The sequence below is a fragment of the Xiphophorus hellerii genome, chromosome 10 (genome assembly GCF_003331165.1).
Source record: "Xiphophorus hellerii strain 12219 chromosome 10, Xiphophorus_hellerii-4.1, whole genome shotgun sequence".
Lineage (NCBI taxonomy): Eukaryota > Metazoa > Chordata > Actinopteri > Cyprinodontiformes > Poeciliidae > Xiphophorus > Xiphophorus hellerii.
The window spans coordinates 17,506,223-17,532,420 of record NC_045681.1 but is presented as its reverse complement, the minus strand read 5'-3'; the positions used below and the strand labels follow the sequence as shown (position 1 = coordinate 17,532,420).

Here is a 26,198-nt window from a genome sequence, read left to right as displayed (position 1 = left end):
TCTGAAAACGAACAAGTCATCATTGATGCTGTAGGATGATAGATCTTGTTCTCTTTCAGAGAGTAAACTGTGAAACAGTCCTGGAGAAATGTAAAATTCCAACAACTTCACACACAAGCTAGCTTTTGTTATCTTAGATTAATTCTTATCTTGACTTTTGGCTAATTATTACAATTTTGATTGCTACATTACGTCTTTCTATTTTTCCCCTTCCTTTCCATGTAGGCATATCACTTGGTCTGTTTGATTTTTTTAAGGTTTATAAAAATGCTACAGCAATAGAGTCTCTGCCACAGATATAGTTTAGACATTTGAATTAAATGATAGCTGACTTGCAACACTTGCTCTTAAATTTGTGCAGGAAATATCCCCTGCTCTTTGACTCATTTGTCAGCCAATTAAAATATGGAAAAAAGTGTGTTTTATATGATCACTAGTTAAATGTTAATCAGACGTTGTTCACATTCTCGTGAATACACTGTCACAAAGTCTAAGGTGTTTTGGGTATGCGATGTTGATCATTTACTAATTTGTTGTTTATAAAAGTCTCAGAGAGACCAGAGACTGACATCAGATCGCTATAGCAGAACTCACAGGATCTCTTCCTGGCAGTTTCATCCCTTTTCCTGCGGCACAACTAAGAACATGAAGGTGAGTTTACAGCTGTTTTAGGGTTGCATTAGTTATGTTGTACCTAAGACATATTGAAACTACTCAAAGGATCACATACCAAACATTTGCCTAATTTTTTTCTGCTAAGTTTTTATTATTTAATTTACTGCAAAGAAACTAGTGTTTTGGGTTTTTTTTTTCCAATATTGATGTTTAAGTTTATGTCAATAAAATAGCCAACTAAAGTGAACCAATCCAAGAACAGTGGTCAAATATTCAGCTGTAAAAATGCCAGAAGTTGTTGATGGCTACATAAAAAAGTATCACGTCTTTGAAACTGAAGGGTACTTAGCCAACAACTAGCAGACATTAATGTACGAATAATTTTGGTCCTGTGTCAATTGAAGTAAATCCACAATAAGTTGTTGTGGTGACAAAGCACTTAAATCATTATTTTCATTTATTTGTTTATTTTTGACTTGAAGTTTTTACCCACCTCTCAGAAGTGAATCTACATATTGCATTATATATATTTTGAGACAAAACTTTAGCCTTCTCATAAACAAAGTGCTTACATAGCATTTCTAATAAGAGATGGAATCTGTTCTTCTGCAGCTGCTGTCAGCTCTCCTGCTCTTCCTCATTCCTCTATGGGCCAGCTGTGCGCCTCTTGTCCTTCCTCTGGACTGCAGCGACATCTATAACCATGATAACAGAAAACCCAGCGGCGTTTACACTATCTATCCTATTGGGGCCACTTCGGCTGTCCAGGTAGAGTAAAACAAATATTAGAAGACATTTAAATATTTCATAACTTTAGACTGTTTTAATAGAAGGAAAAACATAACCTGAAAATGTACACAAAAAAGACACACAGGACAGAATTATCTCTCCTATCACAACCCAAAAAAAATCCTAAATCACAATTTTTGATTTGAAGCGTAGGCTGCCCAAACCTGGATATAATACATCAGTGTAAATCACAGCTGGAAACAGATGTACCTTAGACTTACAGTATGTCTTAATGAGTTCCATGTGTTATGTTAACTATTGGATCAACTCTATTGTTCAATGAGTTGTATGAAAGAAATCTGAAAGAATTAGCCACATAAAGACATCCTTAATGATATCACAATCTATTTTGGAATATGTCACGTATCAGTAACGCAAGTTCAGGTTTACTTGTGTAGCACATTTGAGCAGCAAGGCAGATAAAATGCTTTACATTATAAAAACAAAAAAATTACAAAGCTGTAAAGAAAACACCATACAGTCAGCAATTTAACAAGCATTACGTTTTAATGAGTGCCATCACCCAACAAAATAGGAACCGTATAGGAAGGAACGTTATTGTCATATCTTTGATTTTCACATTATTCTTCAAAGCAATGAGCTGAAGTAAATTTTAGGATTTGCTTTCTGTATCAGTTCAACAGAGATGCAGGTCTGAGCAGCTTCCTGTTTGTGTTTCTGCAGGTGTTCTGTGACATGAACTCTTTGGGAGGACGGTGGACAGTGAGTGTCTGAACTCTTCAGTTTCTTATCATCTTCAGACAGATTGATCTTCATTGATGCGATCAGCTGCTCTGCATTGAACTTTGTTATGAACAATCATTCTCAGTTCAATATTAAATTCAAGAACATCAGTTTCAGTTGTTTTTTTCTTTGTGTTTTTTTTAGGTGTTCCAGAGGAGGATGGACGGCTCCGTGAACTTCTACAGGCCTTGGGGTCATTACAAGGAGGGCTTTGGGAATGCTGATGGAGAGTACTGGCTTGGTGAGACCTGAAACTGAAACAGCCATGAAGTTTAAGAAAAACCAACTATCTATTAAAATTTTGGGGTTTTTTAGGTCTGGAAAGGCTCTTCCACTTAAGTCTCAGGAAAAAGTATGAGCTGCTGGTCGACATGGAGGATTTTGAAGGAAATAAGGCGTTTGCTCGTTACTCCTCGTTCTCTGTTGGTCCAGAGTCTTATGGATATATTCTGCATGTCTCTGGATTCAGTAATGGAGGTGCAGGTGAGTATGTGGTTGAGACACAAGCTCATTTATCTCTTCTCTGATAAACACTAAATAATTGTGCATAACTGTAATAACTATACATGGTTTAAATTTTTTTTCACATATAAAAATCGAAAAAGTTTGGTTTCCATTTGTAATCAGCCACCTGAGTTTACTTTGTATAAGATGTTTTGGATGAAGAGCAATAAATAAATAAATATTTGCTGTGTCTGTCTGATGGCTTGTAGAAAGCTAAGAACTAGACTTTCAGTGGTTTTATTTCAGTAAAGCAATTCTCTTTGCTACTCTTCCATACAGGCAAAATGTGTGTAGTGCAAGATAGATAGTTGTCTTGTCAACAGATTCTCTTCTCTGAAGCTCCTCAATTAAACCTCACCTGAGTTTTGTCCCTGACCTGTCTGCCATACTCCTGGGTCTTTATGATGTTTTTTTCTGTGTGTGTTTTGCTCACTATCATATCTCTGAGGTGATAGCCTCAGAGATGCTAAATGAGCAGCTCCATTTATACTGATATTAAATGGTAATGATATTAAATTACATTAAATTACTAATAGAATTTACTCTAGTAATTGACTCTGAAGGAAGTTGGTTGCATTTAGTTTCATTTTAAGACATAAAATTAAAGGAGGATGAAAACAAACACTTCTAAGTTGTTTCTGTATAACATTTGAAGTGAAATGTTTCTAACTGTGGGCTAATTTCATCTTTGTTCCTGCAGGAGACTCTCTAAATCGTCATAATGGATTCAAATTTTCCACCTTTGACAAAGATCGGGATAGTTCTCAATCAGGTTGTGCCAGAATATTCCTAGGGGGGTTTTGGTACGGAAGCTGTCATGTGAACAACCCCAATGGGATTTATCGCTGGGGAGCTGATGATACTCTCTACGCTGTTGGAGTGGAATGGTCCACGTGGAAAGGCCACAACTATTCATTGAAAGCCATCAGCTTTAAGATTCGTCCTGTTCAGTAAAATAGCAGCATAAATGTTTAGCAGTGCATCACATTGTTGTTTTTTTATATACTGTATATATACATATATCTGCGATCATCTGCTGTTTTTCACGTTAAGATATCTTTCTGCTGCTTATATCACATGTGTGGGTTATTTTTATTGGGCAAACTCTTTTGCAATAGCAGTGTCATCATTTTACCGTCATTAAAATTGTTTAGAGATCTTTAGGTTCTGACAATTTCACCCTAAATTGTGCAAATGAGGTGATATACTACAAAGGAAATTATGACTCCCAGTAAAGAGGTAATTAAAGTCTAAAGTAATTACATTTTGTGAATTAAATGTGAGCTTTTGTTGTTGCTGAAGACCTTCAGTCAGAATATAAATTTTAATTTTCTCTTCACATGTCTTTAGCTTGACTGTTAACCTGTAGCTGAAATCATCTTCCGCTACTCTACTCTAAATTTAGGTTGTTTACATTATCAAAACATTTCCTTTCACTTTCTAGTCTTTTATTCTTGGAGAGCTGAATCACAACTTCCTAATTTCAGTCAATTGAAACAGTTAAATTACACCATATTGTCCTTGGCTTTTCAGTTTTGTACAGTTTAATTGTTTTCTTTTTCATTAAGAAAAGAACAATTAAGAACAATTTTACACTTCTATTTGCTGTATTTTTATGGGTTAAAATAAAATATACTCTCATTGAACACAATAAATGAAAAATAACTTGTTGAGAGTGGACTTTTGTGATGGTGAAAATGCTTCATGACAGGAAAGAGCTGACTTTTCTGTGAATGTATCAACAGTTACATGGTTTGAACTGAGGTCATGTTTCTTCTGGATGCTCATTGCTGCTGGAGAATGAGATCTGTGTTATATTCAGGAGAAAATGTTTGATACGCAGAATTAATCACAATAAGTCCATCAGTGTCGTAATGCTAATAATCAGTTCATGTGTGTTGCACTTTTTAAAAACTCCTGAAGTTGACCAAACTGTTTTACATTTCAGCCAAATACCAAACACAATGTTTGTGAAGATTAGGTGACTGTGTCGTTGCCTGATCAAAACACTGCTGACCCAAATAAATGGGCTTGAAAAATGTTTAGTTAATAATTCAAATTCTCTCTAACCCATATGTATTCCTTGTATGTGAGAAATCTGAAATAATATGTTAAATCTGATTGAAAGAGCACAAAGATACACCTCAAAAGTTTTCATTCAGGGTTAGAGAGTATTGAAACTGTTTCATATGAACATCTTATTGCTTTGTGAGAATTGAATTTATCGCCAAATTCTATTTGCATGTTTTATAACCTTTTGTTGCTTCCTTATAAAAAATAAAGCATTAAAATATGGTTCAAACGTGACTGCATTATCAAACAGGAAGCAAATTATCAGGAACCTCACAGAGTCAAGATAAAGCTTTACTGATTTGTTTCCACCAGGTTGCAGCGTTACACGAAGCCAAAGCAGAAGAGGCTTTGAGTAAAAACATCAACAATATGATGTTAGCACCCATGTTGTTCTGAAATAATAATAAAAAAAGAATCAGTAAAGGTAAAGATACTTATCAGGATCAAATTGTTCGCCAGAACATTTTCTAAGTGGTTCCATTTTGTTTAAGGAATAACAAAAACCTTAAAATGAAATAAAAAAGGTGCATAAAGGAACATCAACACTGATATGGAAAGAACCCATAATGTCACACAAGAAAATCAACATTAAATGTTGTAGAAACATTAGCATGTTGTTACCTTATTCAGTTTTTTCTTACTGCATTACTAAATCATTTTGCTTAACATAATATTTAGATTGAATTTGTTTTACAGCTACGAGTAAAACCGCAAAAAAGAGAAAAAAACAAAACTGAAGCTTCACTTACATCATTTTCTAAACAAAATAGGGTATTGTTCCTTGTATCCTAAAGAAACAGATTGATTTAATGTTCCACCCTCTTCCAAAACATGATCAGGTTGTGAAGTTTAGCATACAGAGATCTTTAACAGAAACAGTAGTTGTAGCTTGTAAATATGGAAAAGAAAGTTAAAAAAAAAAAGAAGCAGTTTACTTGCAGTCAAATCAGAAAGATGTCTGTCTACTGCCCTCTGCTGGTGGAACTTTCATTAAAACTAGATCAGTGCAGTGTATTAACACGTTCTCTAAGGATCTTTGTGTACGCATGCGATTTTAAATCGACATTACAAAGTAGACCAGGGTGTCTGCAAGTTTATTGCGAGGGAACTCAAAACCTATTGTGAGGGAAAATAATATTTACTGTAAACTTATCGGAGAAAGGTCACAAGGTCGATATTACAGATGAAATTGTATACATTTTTGCAAACAGTTTATTTATTTATTTATTTTTATTTTAAAACCTAAAAATAGAAATAAAGATAATGGTTCTTCAAACATGACAACAAATTTCCTAGATCTGATATTTGCCAAAAAAATATAAGCTCTCTTGACCTGTTCTGATACACCTGTATGAATTGCATGACTATTTAAAATAACTGACCTGTCATTTTAGGAAAACTTTGGTTTGTTCTTTATTAATTAACATGATCAATAGACTTTAAGTATTTGCCAGAACTAAATATCATCACTTTCCTAAAATAATGGTGACTTAGGCCATTATTTTAGGCAAAACGTACTTGCAGTGCAAATCTGGCCCTTATTCCTGGTGTTTCAGCTAAATATGGAGTCAGATTTCGATAGCATCTTTATTAGCTGTGCAATTGGTTCTATCTGAAACTAATTATCGGATCTAAGAGCGGTTTGAAGGTCAGCTGTTGACCTTTGAAGTGCGAACCTGCAGATTGTGTGGAACAACAGGTAGATAACAGCTGCAGTGTTCGGTGCTGGGAGATATTCTGGACTGTAGAGCACCGCTCAGGTCAATAAACAATCACAAACTTTTCCTACTTGGTGCTGAAGCTACTCAGATTAAAGGTGGGTAAAAACTAGTTGTGCTCCTAAATATTTTCTTTTACTTTCTTTCTCTTCATCAGTAAGTCTGTCTGTACTTCCCAGTAAAACTTCAGGTCCAGGCGTAAAACTGATTTTAGATTAGATTTAATGTTCAGAAGGAAGGTTGAATAAGATGAAATATATCTGACGCAAGGTTTCACAGAAACCATCACTTTTCCCATCTGATATTTTCTGACAAAAAAAATTGTTTTTTAATTTTTAATTTGACCTTTTCTCCATGTTTTGCAACAATTACAGATAACTATGTTTATGTTAAGTTTCTTGATGATGTGTGACAAGTGTTTAGATATAAATTATTCCTTGTGGTAATTTATGCTATTTGCTTTGTTTTTAAGTCCAACCTCTCTTCTTTACCAGATGCAGAAGTTGATACATAGCAATAAATATTTTCCAGAAAAATATTTACTTTTTTCAATGTTTTAATTTTTAAAAAAAACTTTATCAAATCTGCAAGATAAGAAAACACAACTGCAGGTTTTCATGTTGCTTATTTCCTCCTTTTGTGTTAATATTTTGTAATATGACTTCCATATGTACTGCAGCACATTTTGATAATTAAATGTGAAATGAAAAATGAATGATCTGAAGCTACACAGCTGAGTGATGATAATTTGTTTTCTCCTGCACTGACAGGCAGCATGGCAGCCAGGAGGTGTCCAGCTGTCCAGGTGGCTCTGATCGTTCTGCTCGTCGTCATGACAGCCGTCTGTGTGGCACTGATTGTAGTGCTGACTACTGGTAAAAAAGACAAAGGTAAATACACATGCAGCTGAAACATTTATAAACTGTGTCCATTTTACTAACAACAGCCTAGATGTTCAGGGAATTCAACTGTCATGTAGTTATGAGATTTTTTTTAACCTGATGTAGAAACACAAAGACATTACACAGAGAAAACAAGGAAAAACGAATCAATTTAACACATTTAAAAGCCAAAATGTATATTTGGCAAAAACAAATATTAACACAAATTATAAATAAATGTTCTCACTGTGAGACAGTGGAGAGATTCAATAAACATTGCCTGATGCTGGTTGTTCTCTGCTGGGTGTTTCCGTACATGTATTTGTTGATTTTGGAAATCTAAACACGATGAATAGTATGAAAATTTATTTCCAGAGTTGAATTTAACTATAAGCATGACCAGAGTCTCTTCATCTGAGTCAGTATCTCTGTCCTTCCAGCCCCAGCGCCTCAGGACACAACTTACCTGATTGGAGTAGGCCGATCTGACTGCACACCACCGCCAGCTGAAATCCCTCTGGTGAGTACCAAACCAAACCAAATATTTAAAGGCTTTCTGTATGAAAATATTTTGCTCACATTAGTTTACAAAGCTTTGGAAGGAGAGTGTCAAAGCTGTACAAAAACCATGCTTCAGTTTCTTTATTTGCAAAATAACATTTGCTGTTTAATCTCCATGTTTGGTTCTAGTTATTTTAAGGCAACATTAAGTTCAGCTTAGCAGAAAGCACATGCTGCCAGACAAGTATTAGGAAAACTGAACGTTTTGTAGTGTTTATTGGGAGCAATTAAAACCTTGAATTGAACTGCATCTATAGGATCACTGTCATCTAACAATCAGCACACTTGGCCTTGGTTTGGTTCTCCATTTGCTGCTGAAGCAACTCTGATGAGGTATAAACTGAAGGTGCGCTGTGGTAGCTGCAAATGCTTATTAATTCCTGGAATATGTGTGTGTGGTCACAGTGAATCACACTTCTTTGACCAGCACATAATGCTTGATTGGACTTCAGGCCAATTCATCACCTCAAACACATTGTTTTGCTTGTCAGGTCAGTTTTTTGCCAGGGAGCATTACCCTGCTGAAAGAGGCAACGTAAAAATAAAACAGTACTGCATGTGCAATACAGAAAATCAAGTACAGACGATAACAGCAGAGCCTGACTGAGGTCACAATTTCATTCAGGGTTAATTACACAAGGCCATTGGTTGTTGACTTCTTATCTGTTAGTTATCAGCAGATTATCATTGAAAAAAATCCTTTGGCTCTAACAGCGTTTGAATGGTCCACACATCTGAAGCAGGCAAACAACATCATAAGAAGGAAAGTCGGTAGAAGACAGGATGCCCCTTTACCTGACTGGGTGTGTTACACTGATATCCTTTATTATGACTCATCAGAAATCTTGCTCGACACGTGCTGAGTTACCAGAAAACAGCAAAGGAGATGTTGGACTGTGTCAAAGTGAAGGGGTTGGATCGGAAAACAACCTGATAAAGACTTCTTAATCTGATTACAAGACAACAGGCACGTGTTTCAGTTTTCAGTTCTGATGGAAGCAATCATTTCTCCTGTTAAATCCCATATCCAAAGCTTATTTCAGTTTGGGGTTTTTTTTTGTCACAATCCAAAAAATTATCCACTCATAAGTGTGAGATTAAACACATTTTGAGTCGTACACTGTGCTGCAGGATCTGTCTGGAACTGATTCAGGATTTTTGGGAAATTCCACATTAAAACAGTTTCCATAACAGATTGCTGGGCTACAGCATAGGAAGCTTTTAATACCTTCTGTGCTGAGCCTGGCCAAGCCCAAGGGTTTGACCAACAGGTTCCTGCTGGTAGGCCTTTAAGCAGGTGAACTGGTCTACACTAATCTGAACGGGGTTGACTAATTTTTCCATACATTCTTCGAGATAATTGAATGTCTCGTAGTTTAGCCGTCTACCCTCAGGCCAGTTTATCCTCAAGAGATCATATCAGGAGCCTGAGACAGATTCAGAACTGTCTAGACAGAGCATTGAAACTAAAACCTTGAAGTCAAATTTCTTGTTTGGCAGTATCTTTGGAGCCTCTATTAGGAGTCGGATAAGTTTGGCAATAGCGGGTGAACCGTCCAAAACATTTATGTTGCTATAGAAACGGGGAAAAACACACAGCTGAATGTTTACCTGTTATTCAACTCCATCCTTCACACTGTGCCAGAGAACATAGACTGAGCTTAAAGCTCATCTTTAAGTGCACAAGCTTTGATCACCGCCGCCCACAATTCTGTAAGGGTAAATGCTAGAATCATCCTCCTAACATGATGGTAAGAATCCTGTCCTCCTCCCAAAACGTGCTTTTTCTGTGTATTTCAGATGGGTTATGCAAAGCCTCAACAAACAGCTGCAGGAATACACACACGTCTGTACAGTCGAGCCTTCATCATCGACGACGGGAGTCGAAGAGTCGTGTTCGTCACCGCTGATGTGGGGATGATTTCTCAGAGGCTGCGGCTGGAGGTAAACACACACACACACGCACGCACGCACGCACACACACACACACACACACACACACACACACATCTGTACAGAGAAATGATGGACAAAGTGCCTTGTACAGATTGTGTTGTTATTGTCCCCATATTGTGCATACTGATGTTTACTATGTACTGTATGTTTTCTTCAAAATATCTCTTCTGCTGCTGCAACACAACCATTTTCCACAGGGAAATAACAAATGACTTGCTTTATTCTGCTCCACACACACTCATAGACAAATAAACAATTAAGAAATTACCTGATAGCAAGCAAAGAGAAGGAACTGAGTGGGTTAAGTTTGTACTTCTTACCTGCGTAATCATATAATGGAAGCTTACAATGCTGCTTTTACTGTCCGGATTAGTTTGAATTCACAACCTGGTTGATGTCAGGATTATAGTTCTTATACACATTTCTCTGTTTTCAGGTTCTCCAGGCACTGAAGGAGAAGTACGGAGACTTGTACAGACATGACAACGTAGTTCTGAGTGGGACACACACCCACTGCGGACCGGCAGGATATTTCCAGTACACACTTTTTATGCTCACTAGTAAGGGGTACATCAAGGCAGCCGTGGAGCCTCTGGTCAACGGCATCGTTAAGGTTCGTGTGGACCAGAGAGGTCTGGTTCCTGTCTGACTCCGGTTTGGGTTTCCCAAGCAACCTGGATGTTACCTAAAATATTGCATTTCAGTTTTTTCTGGAAAAACAACAACAAAAAGAACATGTCATCTGTAACATCTACATAGTTATTTAACTAATTTCAATCTTATTTCAGAGCATAGACATAGCTCACAGTAACATGAAGCCAGGCAGGATTTATAGGAACAGAGGAGAGCTGGACGACAGCAACCTGAACAGAAGTCCTCACTCCTACATGAACAACCCACAGAATGAAAGGAACAGGTATGAATGGATGCAAACAGTAGAGGAGGTGAAGATCAACATTTCTTGCCTTTCTCATCTTGTTTTATTATGATGACGTTGGTTGACTGTGTTAATGGGTCTAGTATAAAGCTACTGCATTAACAGGTTTTTTCTTTACTTTGTGTATTTCATGATGCTTTGCCTTTTGAGTTTGTTCTACTTTGATGTCGAGCATTTTTTCCTGTACTTTCTCCAAACCTTTTTGAGAAACCTTTGGAGATTGTACCGGTACTTTATTTTTATTCACATATCAAACTGACCATTAGGTGTTATATCCATTGTTAGCGCATATTAGGTTAAATCATTAGATAAAACCCAGGATATGTTGAGCCTACAGAACAAGAAAAGTCTCATTGATCTCTGTCTGTACCGATAAATAGATGTGTCCAGATATCAGAGGAGCTGAAATTTGTGTATTTTTTTTTCAATCAGACCTGCTTTAATCAGCTGGTGGAACTTCTGAAGGTACTATTAATGAGTGCTAACATTATTCCTCAGGTACAAGTCGAACACAGACAAAGACGTGTTGGTGCTGAAGTTCACAGATCTGGATGGCGACGGGATTGGTATGATTAGGTAAAGATATGATTTTTAAAAATGTACAATTACGTTTTCTTCTGAAAAAATATCTTCAGTTGTTTTAATATTGTGTAAATTATTGATGAGTATATTAATTCTGGATCATTAACCAGGGTTTTTGCACTTTTTTGTATTTTCCTGCTAATATCTGTTAAGAAAAATATTGTAAAACAGTTTAAAGTTGAATATTTGCATATATATAAGAGTTAATTATGACAGCTCCTAATATGAAGCTCCTTATGTCCACAGCTGGTTTGCTGTGCATGCTGTCAGCATGAACTACACCAATCGCATGGTGAGCAGCGATAACATGGGTTATGCTTCCTACCTGCTGGAGGAGGACAAGAACCCTGGAGAGCTACCTGGACAGGTGCAGGACACATTTATTACTTTGTAATAAATTTGTAAGGGACATTCAAAGACAAGCTCCCATTTGCTCTCCTCTGTGTTGTGAATTGATAGAAATTGTAGTTATTTTTCTTCCCCTGATTGATTTTACTGATGAGTTGAGGCCTCTGTTTGCAACTATTCAACAAGCGGCTCGTCTGCTTAGACTGGCATTCGAGTCTGTTGCGTCTCTCCTAACTTGCCTGTTGCTTTATTTCCTGCTTGAATATTCTATTTTCGTGGAATTTTACACTGAAGCGCTCGCACTTGTATGTTTTTAGGGGGGTTTTGTCGCGGGTTTCTCCTCCAGTAACCTTGGCGACGTCACTCCAAACACCAGAGGACCTTATTGTGCGAACACTGGGCTACCCTGTGACTATGTCAACAGTTCCTGCCCAGTCGGCGGGGTACAAAAATACACACCACATAAAAATACACAGTCGCATCAACTGCCGTCTGTAAAAGCTGAGCATTAAGTTTGTCTCTTTCAGACTGTAATGTGTCAGGCATTGGGGCCAGGAAAAGACATGTTTGACAGCACAAGTATCATTGGACACAACATCTACTTAAAGGCCAAGGTACATTACGTTTCTGTGACAGCAGAAACTCAGATTCAAAGTGTTGATTCTACAAAAATGGCTGACATTGTGCTGCTGCCCCCTGCAGGAATTGTATGCGAATGCAGTGGAAGAGGTCACAGGTCCAGTCCAGTTTGCTCATCAGTGGGTCAACATGACGGACGTGACCGTCAAGATCAACGACACGCACACGGTCAGGAGACACACGCAAAACATATTTAGAATGATCTTCATTATTAAGTAAAGTTTAGGGCCTGAGATATTTATTGAAAATTAAGCATTTTTGTACGTTTAAAAAAGAAATACAATTCAAGCATCCTTTGCATTCAGATTTATTAAAATGTTTGAATTTGACCTTTTTTTTTTGTTAGAGTCCTTTTCAAACTATCCTTTATTGCAATGCTTCATTTCTGAAAGGATTTTTTTCCTTCTATCTGTATTTTCATTTATGTTACCGATGTGTTTGTAGAGCGTGGCAGCTAGCAGATTGTGAGTTAAGATGCATGCCATCATTAAATCTGGTGTCTGGAGTGATAGGATGTTTTATAGAATAAACTTTTAGTAAAATCATGATTTTTCTAGATTGTTGTGAGTATCTGAAAGCAGGGGAAAGCTTCTATGAGTTTACTAATTCAAACTGGGATTTTCTTCTATGTTGCCACCGTATATATTTATTTTTGTGCTGGGGTTTTTTTAGGTCAGGACATGCAAACCAGCACTGGGTCACAGTTTTGCAGCAGGAGCGATAGACGGGGGAGGAGACTTGAATTTCACTCAAGGTGATTTTATTGCGGTCAAATGTTATTATGAAACGTCGCCCTTTCCCTGACATAGCCTGTGACTCTCGCTGTGTGTGAAGGTGCTGTGGAAGGAGACCCCTTTTGGGATGGGATCAGGGATGCTCTGGTGGGGCCACCATCCAATCAGACAAAGGAATGTCATCATCCCAAACCCATCCTCTTCAGCACAGGCGAGGTGAAACGTAGTAGAATTTAGATGCTGATTATTTTTATTTAATTTTTTTCCAAAAGATGACCAGACAGAGTATAAATAAATGAAAAAAGACTGATATTTGTGTTACTCTGTCATTTTCAACCTGTTGCTAATGTGAGTGCTTGCTCTTCAGTTTACTTAAAAAGATCGAAAATGTGATCACTGAAGCACTCTGAGCGTTTTTGTTCTCGTGGCGTACAGATGAACTGGCCTCTGCCTTGGCATCCTCAGATTGTGGATGTTCAGATCATCACCATCGGATCCGTGGCCGTCATCGCTGTCCCTGGAGAAATTACGTAACCATGTTTTACCTCAGTTATCCCTGACCATAAAGAAGCTGACTGCACGCTAAGTCTATTGCTTATATGCTCTTTATTTATGTGGTTGCTTCCACAGCACCATGTCAGGAAGGAGGCTGCGAGAAGCGGTGAAAAACGTGAGCGCCGACACGGACACAGATACTTTGCAGCTCTTTACGTGGCTTTACGCTGAGATCTAAACACATGTTGTTGTTTATCAGGAGCTGACGTCCGTGGACACCTTCAGGAACTCAGAGGTGGTGATTGCCGGACTTAGTAACGTCTACACTCACTACATAACCACGTATGAGGAGTACCAGGTATTTGTCTGATCAGTCGTCAAATGTGTCTTCTTAAAATCAGTACCACGCAGACAAGACCAGAACAAAATGTGAATAATTCATAACAGGGGTGTTTAAATGAACCTAAATCAAGCATTTAAGACACTAAGTCCTATTATGTTATGTATAACTTCAATAAATTTAGTTATGATGAGAGATGAGAGATTTTTTTTTTTTTCATGGCCTGATAGTTGCCTCTAGTTACTTTCTGATATTATCCAACAAATTTCCACCCGTGTGTTGCAGGTGCAGCGGTATGAAGGAGCGTCCACCATCTACGGTCCACACACACTCACTGCTTACCTGCACAAGTACCGTGAACTAGCCAGAGCCATCGCCCAGGTGTGGTCAGGCAATGAATAAGTCTGCTGTGATTTTTTTAAAAATTAAAGAATTTTTTTAGTTAGGGATATTCTTCTTCATCACCGGTTACTTCTAACCGGTGATCAAACATCAAATCTCAGATGTTTGATGCTTTAACGATGAACATATATGTATATATCTCAGATGCATGAAGTTCCTGTGACAGCATGGATGTTTTTTGTGTTTTCAGGACAAAGTGTCAGAGCTGCCTGTTGGCCCTGAGCCTCCCTTCTTTACAAAAAACCTCTTTAATTTAATGGCAGCAGCCGCGGTGGACAGGAAGCCTGAAAACAGCAGCTTCGGAGACGTTCTGGAGGAAGTTCTTCCTGTCTACAGGCTGGTAGGATTCCCACCCTCACGCCTGAAAGGTTTCCTTCACAGCTTCAGCAATCTGCCCAGTTTTATTGTTTTCATGATGTCATGTAGATTTATTAAGCATTCGTCAGACTTCCATTAATCACTGAATACTTTATTTTAGAACAAATTCTCCCAACAATTCACATATTTTGTTTCATTTAACTTAATTTAATCGAAAGCGAAATAAATGGAACACTTTAAGATAACTGTCTACACTAATCACGTTAAATTTCTCTATATGCATATACTTAAATGCAGATATGTTGTTTTTTTATGTACGTATCTAAAACAAACTTTGTTTACTTCATTTTTTTTTAGGGTGACGTCGTCTCAGTCACATTTGTAGCAGGAAATCCTCGACATTCAGGAGACATTGTAAGGAAAGAGTTTTTTTTTCTGCAGTCGCTGTTGATTTTTACCTCTGAACGTCTGAGAGTTTTACAGAATTGTTGTAAGATTCTGTTTTCGTCCTTACTAACAACTTCTTTTTTATTGTTGCAGAGAGACCGGACATTTGTCACAGTGGAGATTTATGACAACAGAACAGAAAGCTGGGAGGTTGTTTACAATGATGCGTCGTGGGAGACCAGGTTGGTTTACCTGCAAATTTCTTGATGGACAAAAAAAAAAAAATGTCAACATTCTTAAATAATGAGATGAACGGGATACTTGCGTCAGTGTAGTGTTGTGTGGCTTGTTAGTTTTTGTTGTTTTTTTTTTCATTTGTGACTTAACTGTACAGTAGGAGGTTTGGAAATGTTCTTTTTCAACGGTTCTGAGTTGGGACCTAGCAATTTCAATTTCAGGCCACAAATTGCAGGAGAAAACCTTTTTTTCTTTGTTGGCGTACCCAGTTGCAAACATATTTTCTTTAAACCTGAGACTAAGGTTAACCCCAGCTGTAATTCCTGCAGGTTTCACTGGCTAAAGGGTTCAAATCGACAGAACAATGCCACAGTTGAATGGTTCATCCCCTCCTCTGCTCCTACTGGCTCCTACAGGATCAGACACTTTGGACATTACAAAGAGTTGATAGGCCTGAGACCCGTCATCACCCCGTATGAAGGCTCGTCCGACGTCTTCTCGGTCAGGTCCAGCTACTATTAATCACATGACCAACCGGTCCACAACTCTTGATCCTTCCTCTGAACTCCCAGAATTGTTCCATCAAGATCTCAGGAACATTTGTTTAGATTTAAGGAATGAGCCACAACACATTTAGAAAAATAATGTTTCTAAATAGTAAATTATGAAATATAAATTAATTGCTTTGTGTATATTGGTAAGAATCTTTTGTTGTCCTTGATTCTGTAGCATTTCCATTGTGTCTCAAACGTATAATCTTGTGTTTTTTGAGAACAATTTTTCTCCGCACACGTTCATTCTGTTTGTCTTTGTGGTCATCTTTGCAGATGTTTTGTCCTATTTGTCCGACATTGTCCAGCCATATTTTTTCTCTTTTTTTTTTATTTGTTAAAATCTCTCACTAAGCCTCAGCTAAACATTTAACTCAATTAAAAATGACAAACTCACGTTTATAGCAAAAATATTTATTTTAAACTTGTCTGTATAGAAATGTCTCAGCCAGGCCAGGGTTATACATTACAGGAACAATATTAGTCGTCACAGCAGCATGGATAAGGTCACTACAGCAACACTGACGTGCATTCGGCGGTTTCAGGAAGTCGGCGGACAACTAGACCTCGGTCAAGTAAAACACATTTCACCAGAGAGATCGAGGGTTACAGAAGACTACCAAGGTTTCTTTGTACACAACGGAACCCACAAGCTCGATTATGATTATTTTACACATGCTTTTCCTCAACAACGGAGTACATTTTCATTTTTAAACATGTGATGTTCTGTTGTTTTTGTTTAGTTTTTTTTTCTTTTTCCTTTTAAGTCGGCAGTCTTATGAATCATCATCACAAACTCGGGGGAGAAAAAACGGATTTGTTCTCCAGCTTTACTCGGCATATAAGTGTAAAAATGCATCATGGTTCAGTTGGGATCTACTGACGCACAGACGTTACTCATGTGACGTTTGACATTTGAGCCCTGCAGCCTCTGGAAGCCCTTTTATTTTCTCTCTCTCTCTCTCTACATCTCACACGTTCACAGATTATTTACAGGTTATCTGTCGGCACTCTTATCCCGAACAACTGAAACTCTTATCCGTTGAAGATATGGAAAACTAAATGTCACCGGAGCAACTTAAACCCGTTTGCATATTGAGTTTTTGGGTGAAAATGATTTTTCCCTTTTTGAAAATCTAAAGTGCTTGGATGTATTAAAACATGCATCTCTGTTCATTCAGCAGTCGGATTAAACACTGAGCGGTGGGATGTCCTCCTGCACTTAAAGTGACGCCACAGGTAGATTGATGATGCTGGAGCAGAGGATCCCTCCATATTTTCTTCTCCAAACCATTCTGACCAACGGCAACAAACATTATATTTAAATATAACGGAATAATTCAAAATAATTCTCATCTTTTGGTTCTACTTTATAATAGGAAGCAGCTCTTTCGGATTAAAAACAAATCCTATTTTCTTCCCTAAAACCGGAGCTAAAGCGTAACAGATTGTTCTCGTGTTTGAGTCACAGCTTCATGTCAACATTGTTAATACCTTTGTGATTGTTGAAGGCACAAATGTTAAATCAAAATGTAAAAAAATATACATGTAAAAACTATTGTGGCTTCACAGTCAAATTATTTCTCCAGTCTGTTGGGATGCAAACTGAATTTTGACTGTAAACATCGAATAACCGAAAGGTGCCACCTTATTTGATATTTACTGTCTTTAATTTTGAAGCAAAGCTATTAAAAATATAGACATTTAACACTTTTTTTTTCATATCTGTCTTTTCATTACTAATCTTTATCTGCTTTGAGAAACTTGTTTACCGATCCACTTTATTCCTGGATGCTGTGATGCGTTTCATAGAGTGTTGAAAACTTCATTCGATAACATTTTAGCATGTAGACAAGCGGCCTCTGATTGAGCATGTAGTGATTAAAAACACGTGGGAACATCAGTCTTCACATCTTAAATGTGATTTTTGAATTTGAATATCATCATCATGCCAGTACCTTCAGGATTGGGGATGAACTCTAATGAAATAAAGTAAAATATTTGTCCGCCTTGTCAGATTCTCTGCTACGGACAGACAGTTGCAGTGATGGTAAAAAATTATATTTAGTATAGAATTCATTTGGTGATTTCAATGTTTTTAAGTGACTTAGGAGCACATAAGTTGTGCATTAGACCATTTTTAGTGATAATTTCTAAAATAGCCAATATATGGCCAAGCTTTGTTGGGTTAAATTTGTAACTGCAAAGAATTGCTAAAAGTAGGCATGTTCAGACATGTTTGAGATTCAATTGAGACACGCTTGTGTGATATTTCATAAAACATACACAAATGAAGCAGCTGCCATTATTATGCTAGAAGTAACTAATGTAGTTAATCCTACAGCCAGGAATAAAGTGGATCTGATAAACCTTTTTTTTTTTTTTAGTAAAGGTTGGTCGTCTTCATATGATAAAATAAAATGAAAGCATCTCGACCATCTGTGCAACTTTCTTCACAAAAGAAAACAGACCCCTTCGTTCTTTATAAAAAAAAATAATGTCAGAGATTGAAGGAATGTTTGTTCATATTAAACTGGGCCGAGACCGGAGCAGAGGTCACTCAGACTGAAGTTCCAGTGTGTGACCAAAGTCCGGGCGTTTTGACTGATCAGCTGAAGGGCAGTTTAAGAGGGAAAACCGGGAGTGGCTCACGCCAGAAACATCAAACACAAAGTCACACAGTTTCACACACACGAACACACACACACAGGCAACACTTCAAACACACTCCAGCCTCACGAGGAGAACGTTTTAAACACGCTGTGAACATGTTTTCCATCGATCGTGGTCGCGTTGGACAAACCGTATGAACTCTGCGAACACATGTGGAAGTTCTGTTCAGACGTCAGAAAATTGCTGTGGGATAAATGACGCTGTAAATGGATTTTGCACCTGTGCGATATGTTGAACTGATGCTGAAGACAAATTAGACTTGAATACCTGAAAACATGTTTGAAACACATCAGAAATGTGTGAGAAACATGTGGAAAACGTGTCAGAGTCATTTCAGACGTTGTGTCGAAACGCAGCTATCTTGAAGATATATTCTTATCCTGTCTGACGTATGGCACTAATTTTCAACATCTGATACAGTTTTTTTTTGTTGTTGTTTTTTTTGTAGTTTACTTCTGTCGTTTGCTTTCAGGGGGTTTGGTTGACGTCCTGTTTGCTGAGCAGAACCTCCAGCAGCCGCAGTTTGGCTTTCAGCTGTTTGTATTCCTGGTATTCCTCCTTTATCGGCGTGCGGTCCTCCTTCTGGCAGACTCTGTTGGGAAAACCAGTCACATGGTAAGTTACGCCATGTATGGCTGCTCACTTATTTTAAAAAAAAATCCCGATCAAATAAGTAGAATTCTGGCAACCACACCTGCCTGTATTTTACCGTAAATTAGAGGCTTTTGATTTTTTTTTTTTTGCAGTGCACACAGGGTCCTCTGTGAGATACACGTTACCTCAGCTGAGCTAAAAGGGGGAACTCCATCATTGATCACTGATCACAGACACGTTTACGAAGTTTGGTACACTTTTGATTCATTTAGATCACATTCAGAAGTGAACAGAATCCTCAATGTTTTGTTTCTTAAAGGGGATTCCTCCACGTTTTCTGCATTACAGAAGCTCTAGGACAAAAGTTTTGCCAATTTTCAAAACTTGTCACCAGTTGATACCAAAACATTACAAAGTTGAACAATTGCAAATGTGTATTTTCTCATGATTTAGACTGGGCACTGTTGGCTTACATACCGTCCGGTCTGACGGTAAAACTCGTCCTCGAACTCCCTCAGAACTTTTCTCCTGATCTTCTTCTCAGCTCTGGTTTGCCGCAAACACTCCAGCAGCTGAGACCTTAACCAGCGGGAGGACAGAGGGGTTAAGAGACATTCGGCTCTCTTGTAGCGTAAAACATGAAGAATGCAGACGCTGTTGCATTCTGTGATTCTGTAAAGGCACACCTGGACGCTTCGTGCAGGTTGGCCGTGGTGAGAGCGCCGTGCTGACGGACGGCTTTCACCTCGTCTATTGGGGACACGAAGGCCGGGTCGCTGTCCCGGTCGCTGTCCTCCTCGTTGGCCGCTGGCCACGTCGCTCTGCAAGAAGGCGGCACTAGAACATCACTTACCACCGAGGAGGTCAGAGACTCTTCATCTGAGCCCTCCTCTTCCTCCTGAGGGACAGAAACAGAAAATGGATTACGCTCTCTCTTCCACGCGCAAGTTCTGTGGTTTTATCTTCGCAATTTAGACATTGTATGAGCTGATTTTCAGCTACATTAACCCACTGAGTTTAGTAAAAGCTGAAATATATTTTTATTAAGAGTGCCACCAGGGGAAACAGTGTGACGGATAAAAGCAGATTCAGTTCAGAATCTGCTTCTGATTCAGAGTTTTTCCTAATTGAGAAAGAAGCAAAACTGGTCAAGAACAATTTGCGTATGTGTGGGTGTGTGTGTGTGTGTGTGTGTGTGTTTGTTTCTCACTATGGTGGTGATGGTGGGGCTGGCACACAGTAACCGTTTGATCATCTGGTAGCGGTCGTAAAGAGGCTTCACCAGGTTCTTCTCCTGCTTCGTTCCCTGAAGGATAAAAAGGAGATGATAAACTTCTGAAATCCTTTATATTGACATAAGCTTTTCAACAGTATTTCTACACAAACTAAAGGGGAAAAAAGCCCCATTAACAGGGTTGTCCCGAGCCAATATTGATATCGAAAATCAATCAGATTGTATCGGCATCTAAAATCACTCCGCTCCGGTATTCCATTCCAGACCCATTGTTTAATAATAATCAATACATAGTTGTTGGCTATTGTTTACTATATTACTTTATAAAGCTTTTACTACAAGTCCTTACAACAGAATAACTGTGCTGATATTGTATTGGATCACTATCGGTATCGCCAATACGTAAGGGTGCGATATCGATATCATATCGGAAGTGTAAAAGTTGTATCGGGACGCCCCTGTTCATTAGGTATCTGAGATGAAGGTAAAGTTTCCGTTGGGGCCTTACTGGTTGGCCGTGAACACTCTCAAAGTACAGCAAACATTTCTGCAGTGTGATCTTCTCCAGGACCATCTGTGCCTGCGTCATCTCCTGTACACCAACAGGAGCAGACAGGAAGTCGAAGCGGAGGTCAGGCTCAGCTCACAGAAGCAACTCAGACAGCCATCACAGCGAACACAAACCTTCATGTTGTCAGGGAGACCCAGAGACTGTCTCTTTTCTTTCAGCCGCCTGAACAGAGACTCCACAGTTTCCTCTAGAGATGGTTTGTGGTCTGACGCCCCCTGCTGACCGGAACCCGATCTGCAGATTAAGAGTAAAGAACCCAGATGAAAATTTTATTTTTTTTATTTTTTGTTTATACAGCAATTGAGTTATACCTTTAAAATATCTGATTACAAATTTTGTTGTTTTAATTAACTAATTTTAGCTATGCAAATCCTGACTCTTCTAAGGGTCTTCAAACAATGAATGGATGAAATTATATGGAACATTACCTGCATTTTTCGCTGGATTCCTGCTCCTTTGACTCAAACACCGACTGTCGAAGTCTCAACTCTGCAGAGGACGCACAATCAGAACAGCAAAAAGTACAGTGAATAACATTTACATTAATAACTGCGTTGAACCAACTGCTTATGGGATGTGTTGCAGAGAAAGCAGAGGATAGCATAGCAGGACCAATTAAATACCTAACATGTGGTTCATTGTTTTTCATTAGTCTTTTTTATATGTTCGAACTACAATAGATTTATTATAGTAACAGTGACAAATCTAAATTCAAATCAATTTCTCTTTTTTTTGATAAGATGGGACACGAATTGCGGATCTTTGTTGCGTTTTACCTTTAAGTTGTTTGCGAGCTTTTGCCAGCTCACTCATCACTCTGATCATCTCCGGGTTTGAGTATTTATCATTGTGGGACGGCTGAAGAAACAAACACAAAACAGACGACCATTCAGATTAACTAAAGAGTTCAACACCATTTAAAATAAATCATCACAACAAATATCCACAGATCTCTATTTAAATACTAAACTTTACATATCAGTAGACAATTGACGTTTTTGAAGTTTTGGGAAGTTGTCCGGGGCGGCATTCAGTAGAGGGGCGTGAATGAGCACCAAAGAATATGACTTATCTGACAATTATGGCATGAACGAGTTTCTAATGCTTTTACACACATGCAGTAAACAGGGAGTTTCCGCCCTCCACGTGTGCGGAGGGCGGAAACCTCTACTCAGAATGGGAAGATTAGCTTTACATGCTAATCTTACATGCTGTCTGCTGAAATCTACTGCCCTTTAAAACCATCTTAAAAGTTCAGATTATTTGTATGAATTTTAAGTTGTTGAAGGCGGCAGCAAGAAGGGCTTTGGCTATTTTTGTGGAATATATTCTGAATATCAAGACTGCGCGGGTGTCCGGTGTAGAAACAGTCTTTATTTTGTTTGCTTATGAAATGGTTTATACTGTGTTTCAGTATATATAAAAAAAGGAACAAACACAGCTGGAAATCATGCGTTTTTCTGTCGTTCTACTCCACAGTGATATATAAATATATGCCATAAATAAAGCAAAAAATACGAAGAGAAAAGGAAGACGTATTTGAAACCTTTAAACTGATTTAGGCGACCGTTACCTCATCATGTGAGAGAGGAAGTGTAGATTTACCTTGTAGTTCATTTCCTGCTCAAACTGATCCTCAAACCTGCGAACCCTCTTCTTCAGGCTTTGAATGTGTCGGGTGAGGAAAGGGATGGACGCTGGACTCTCGTCCTCTGAAGCCTCAGTCCTGTCCCCTAGGCTCCTGCACCTGCGTAGAGGAAAGTAAGATTCAGCGTCGCTAGTTTTCATCTTTCCGCCAAACATCAACTACAAACCAGGGCCTCGGTGAAATTCAAACTAGATATTATGTGTCAGTTTCACTCATTTCTGTTGAGCATCAACGCTCAGAGCCGTACCCGTAATCAGGGAGTCGATTCTAAAAAAAAAAATGCCTGAATAATTTGGGAAGGCCAGCCTTTCTCTAGCAGAACACAGAGTCAAATTCGGTGATATGGAAAGAGAGAGTCTAGTGAGACATCAAACCACAAACTGGGTCATGGACACATTTTGACCCCCTGCCTCAAGCTTTGGCTCTAAAGATAAAGTAGGAAAATAATGGATGAATTATGTAAGATGCATTAAAAAGGCAGACACAAGGTCAAAATACAATCGGCTCATCAGGACAAAAAGAAAACAACAGTCTCAGTGGATTTCATTCAAAACGCTCTGCCTTTTTTAAAAAATAAATCTTGTGATAGTGTGTTGGAAGGAAAATCCTTTATGTCTGACAATAACCAATAGACATTCATATTGTGTAACCAGACCCACACTGTGTCTCTGCCTATTACTATGAATGAACATTCAAAGGAGCCCAAAATGGATATATATATTAAAAACAATAAAAATACATTGTCCCATTAAAATGTTGACGCATATTGATTTGTTAATGTTATGGCAAAAAAAAAGATCAAAATAAATCATCGCAGAAACTTTCTCCACCTGCAATGTGACCTAGAACCCATAGAACCCAACTGAAAAACACAAAAGCACTAACGAAGTAAAAAATTAAGAAACAAAACAAAAGCTACATGATGAAATCCACCGCCAGATCAGTACTGTCAAGTGAAAACCACCAGCAAATTCTCACATCTACAACTGTTGTGGTCAAAACCCAGATTTGATTCATAACCAACAACATGCTCGTCTAGAGCTGCACGGGAGAAATAAAGCTCAAGAATAGATCGAGAATTTTATTCTTGATAAATCAAACATCCTGTCTCATATCTAGACACAGCATCAAGGGACAAAACTTGACAAACACCAGGGCTTGCTGTTGAAGTCTAGTCCTACCACTGTTAAACCCAGACCTACATTGTACTAAAATCTGGACACATATTGTTCAAACTCAAGAAAAAAACCATCAACAACTACACCAGTAAAAACATAAAAGGTCTATGGGGCTCCAATTCTAGACTCATAGAAGACTGATAAAATCAGAGCCATCTTAGGACCAACACGTCCCTTTTCAGTTCCTAAATCAGGTAAATCGTCTGAAACGTATCTACACTGAAACTGGACGGATGTCAAGGTTCAAAAGTCACAACTCAAATTCTAAGTCACATCCCAGGTCTGTGAAACTCTGATTACTGAAACAGAAACTATTTCAGGACAAACGACACCTAAATTCACAAACTAGCTCAAAATCAACTCCCTTTATATATATGTTGATTTATATGTCCCTTTATATGTTGACATCAGCTATGACTGAGTCATAGCTGATGTCAGGACGTGATCCAACATGTCCAGAATCCAGCAGCCATCGATTCCACTGAATCAATGCCATCCAGCTCCTCAGAGGCAGCTCTCTTGAGTATTTCAAATTTGTTTAAAATGCTCCAGCACACCTGATTCAAATGACTGAATCCCTTCCTTAATTTATGCATCAAACTCTAGTCCTCCATGGACAGTTTCTTACAACATTTAGGTATGCACAACATCCACCCTTGAGGACTAGAGTTTGACACTCGTATTTTTAACCAAGGTTAACATCTCAAGGCTACGCTTCGGATGCTCACAGCATGTACTGCTGGCTGCAGGGCGGTGATGGAGCTGTATCTGGGTCGGAGTTGAACCTCAGGCTGGGGCTGCAGCAGCGTGGGGAGGGGAGGGGGCTGGGGAGGCCTGCCAGCAGCTGGAGGAGAGCTCCGCCTCCTCCCCCCTCCGATCCGTCTCCTCCTCCTCCAACCTCACCCCCAGGGCTGCTCCTCTGTGGGGAATGATGAGGACTGGGGGACAATGTCCCGTCGGAGACCAGGGGCTGCTGGCTGGGATGGATGGAAGCTAACGGCTGGTGTCTGGGGGGTTGTGAAGGTCTGGTCAGGACCGCCAGGAGCTCTGGTGAAAACAAACGACAAATTAATGGACATAATGGCCCATTTCTCATGCATATTTCATGGGATCACATCGGTTCTCCAACATTTTCAGCAATTAGCTAGATGCAAAGATGCTCCTGCTACAGGAGCTGATCCTGCTTAGTCTCCGATTCCACTTTAAATTCTCAGCAAATGCTAGCAGAGAGCAGCCTCGGTGAAGCATGCAGTTTGAGTGAGAGTCGAGGAGCTGAAGGAGGTCAGTGTGCTTCACAGAGTTTTACTTCGGTGGCTATAAATAGCTGATCGCTGAAGGGAGGTGGGAGACTGAAAGCACACACACACACCCACCCCCACACTCTGCGAGAGGCTAGAAGGAGCTGATTCATCAGAAACCCAGAGACAAAAATCTGAAAACAGTTCTGAAGGAGCTTAAGAGGGACAACATTTGACCTGCACAGAGACAGACAGGTGAGGACAGAGACAGACAGGTGTACCTGGTGGGTGGTTCTCATCTGTTGGGGCTCTGTGGCAGAGAGCTGTCGTCCTCCCATCCTTCCCCCCCAACTCGACGGGGACGCAGGGGCTCTTCTGCTCCTTGCTGCCCAGGGCAGAGGGGCTCTCCTCTGGGGACGTCCCCCGCGAGGACCCTCCCTCCACATCCAGAGCCTGGAGCTTAAGCAGGGAACTCTGCAGGCAGAAGCAAAACATGCCGACACACTGGTAAACCAGGTCCTAAGAGGAGTGTGTCCAGCACGGACAGCAGTGAGTGCCGTCACTGAGATGGATCCAGATATTAGACCGCTCTCTGTCCCTGGATGGTTACATGTTGAGGGGGCAGGAAGATGTGCTGGTTGCTTCTTGGGGTACGATCATGTCCTCCAAACGACAGGATGACTCACTCAGCGTTTAATCCACGAACTAGCCTCATCCCTGTGGGTCAGCCAGATGTAAGGAGGTTAAATATAAATCCTCCGCTCACTCAGCGGTGTGGTCCAGGTGTTTCAGTCAAATCCGGCTGCCGTAGATGATGCTCCCCTGATTCCTTCCTCCTGCGCTGGCAGCGAGTGCTCAGGAATTAGCCTGCTCCGATCAGACTCGACTCAGCAGGACGGTTTTTTGAATTCTCAGCCTGTCGTTTTGCACGTTCACTGAGATGATGATGGTGGTGATGATGCAATGGTCTCCTCCCTTCCTCCCCCTCTCTCTCCCTCACTGTGCGCGCACCTCTCTCGTCTCCCCTCCCTCACCGGCTGGATTACTCATCCTCAGTCTTGAGAGGAAGAGAAGGGGGTTGAGAGGAGGAGGATGGAGATGTTTGCCTCCGTCAGGCTTACAGACGCGTGGGGGACCGTCTCTCTATCTGATTGTGAGGTTTTTCCCGCATCAGAGAGGGAGGGCCCTGCTGCTGACATCATCTCATTCATAAATGTGCAGGATGAAGGAGAAAGAGAAGGAGGAGGAGGG

General features: G+C 39.4%; 3 protein-coding genes and 1 long non-coding RNA gene across 4 annotated transcripts; 2 read left to right on the top strand and 2 right to left on the bottom strand.

Moving 5' to 3' along the window:
- On the top strand, positions 1 to 4,235 carry LOC116726671 (microfibril-associated glycoprotein 4-like). Its single transcript, XM_032573496.1, has 6 exons — positions 1 to 651; positions 1,228 to 1,383; positions 2,089 to 2,127; positions 2,293 to 2,389; positions 2,464 to 2,631; positions 3,353 to 4,235. The coding sequence occupies exons 1-6, from the start codon at positions 646 to 648 to the stop codon at positions 3,604 to 3,606; spliced, it is 720 nt and encodes a 239-aa protein (XP_032429387.1). The 5' UTR covers positions 1 to 645; the 3' UTR covers positions 3,607 to 4,235.
- Positions 4,236 to 5,954: 1,719 nt separating this feature from the next.
- On the bottom strand, positions 5,955 to 8,432 carry LOC116726958 (uncharacterized). Its single transcript, XR_004340732.1, has 3 exons — positions 8,421 to 8,432; positions 6,727 to 6,731; positions 5,955 to 6,017 (listed from the first exon to the last, which is right to left on the bottom strand). It is a non-coding gene; the product is annotated as an uncharacterized LOC116726958 (long non-coding RNA).
- Positions 6,416 to 17,369, top strand: asah2 (N-acylsphingosine amidohydrolase 2). Its single transcript, XM_032573927.1, has 21 exons — positions 6,416 to 6,541; positions 7,218 to 7,333; positions 7,765 to 7,844; positions 9,686 to 9,829; positions 10,278 to 10,454; positions 10,630 to 10,757; positions 11,277 to 11,354; positions 11,607 to 11,727; positions 12,026 to 12,151; positions 12,236 to 12,322; positions 12,411 to 12,515; positions 13,020 to 13,101; positions 13,182 to 13,297; positions 13,517 to 13,611; positions 13,712 to 13,751; positions 13,836 to 13,934; positions 14,202 to 14,297; positions 14,509 to 14,658; positions 14,994 to 15,050; positions 15,177 to 15,265; positions 15,590 to 17,369. Exons 2-21 carry the CDS (start codon positions 7,219 to 7,221, stop codon positions 15,780 to 15,782), a joined length of 2,178 nt encoding a protein of 725 aa, XP_032429818.1. The 5' UTR covers positions 6,416 to 6,541; position 7,218; the 3' UTR covers positions 15,783 to 17,369.
- Positions 16,767 to 26,068, bottom strand: LOC116726957 (protein FAM13C-like). The gene is made up of 11 exons (XM_032573930.1): positions 25,229 to 26,068; positions 24,438 to 24,756; positions 22,489 to 22,630; positions 21,660 to 21,741; positions 21,312 to 21,372; positions 20,997 to 21,117; positions 20,821 to 20,904; positions 20,289 to 20,384; positions 19,765 to 19,976; positions 19,556 to 19,657; positions 16,767 to 19,076 (listed from the first exon to the last, which is right to left on the bottom strand). Exons 1-11 carry the CDS (start codon positions 25,440 to 25,442, stop codon positions 18,953 to 18,955), a joined length of 1,557 nt encoding a protein of 518 aa, XP_032429821.1. The 5' UTR covers positions 25,443 to 26,068; the 3' UTR covers positions 16,767 to 18,952.
- Between the last annotated feature and the right edge of the window lie 130 nt (positions 26,069 to 26,198).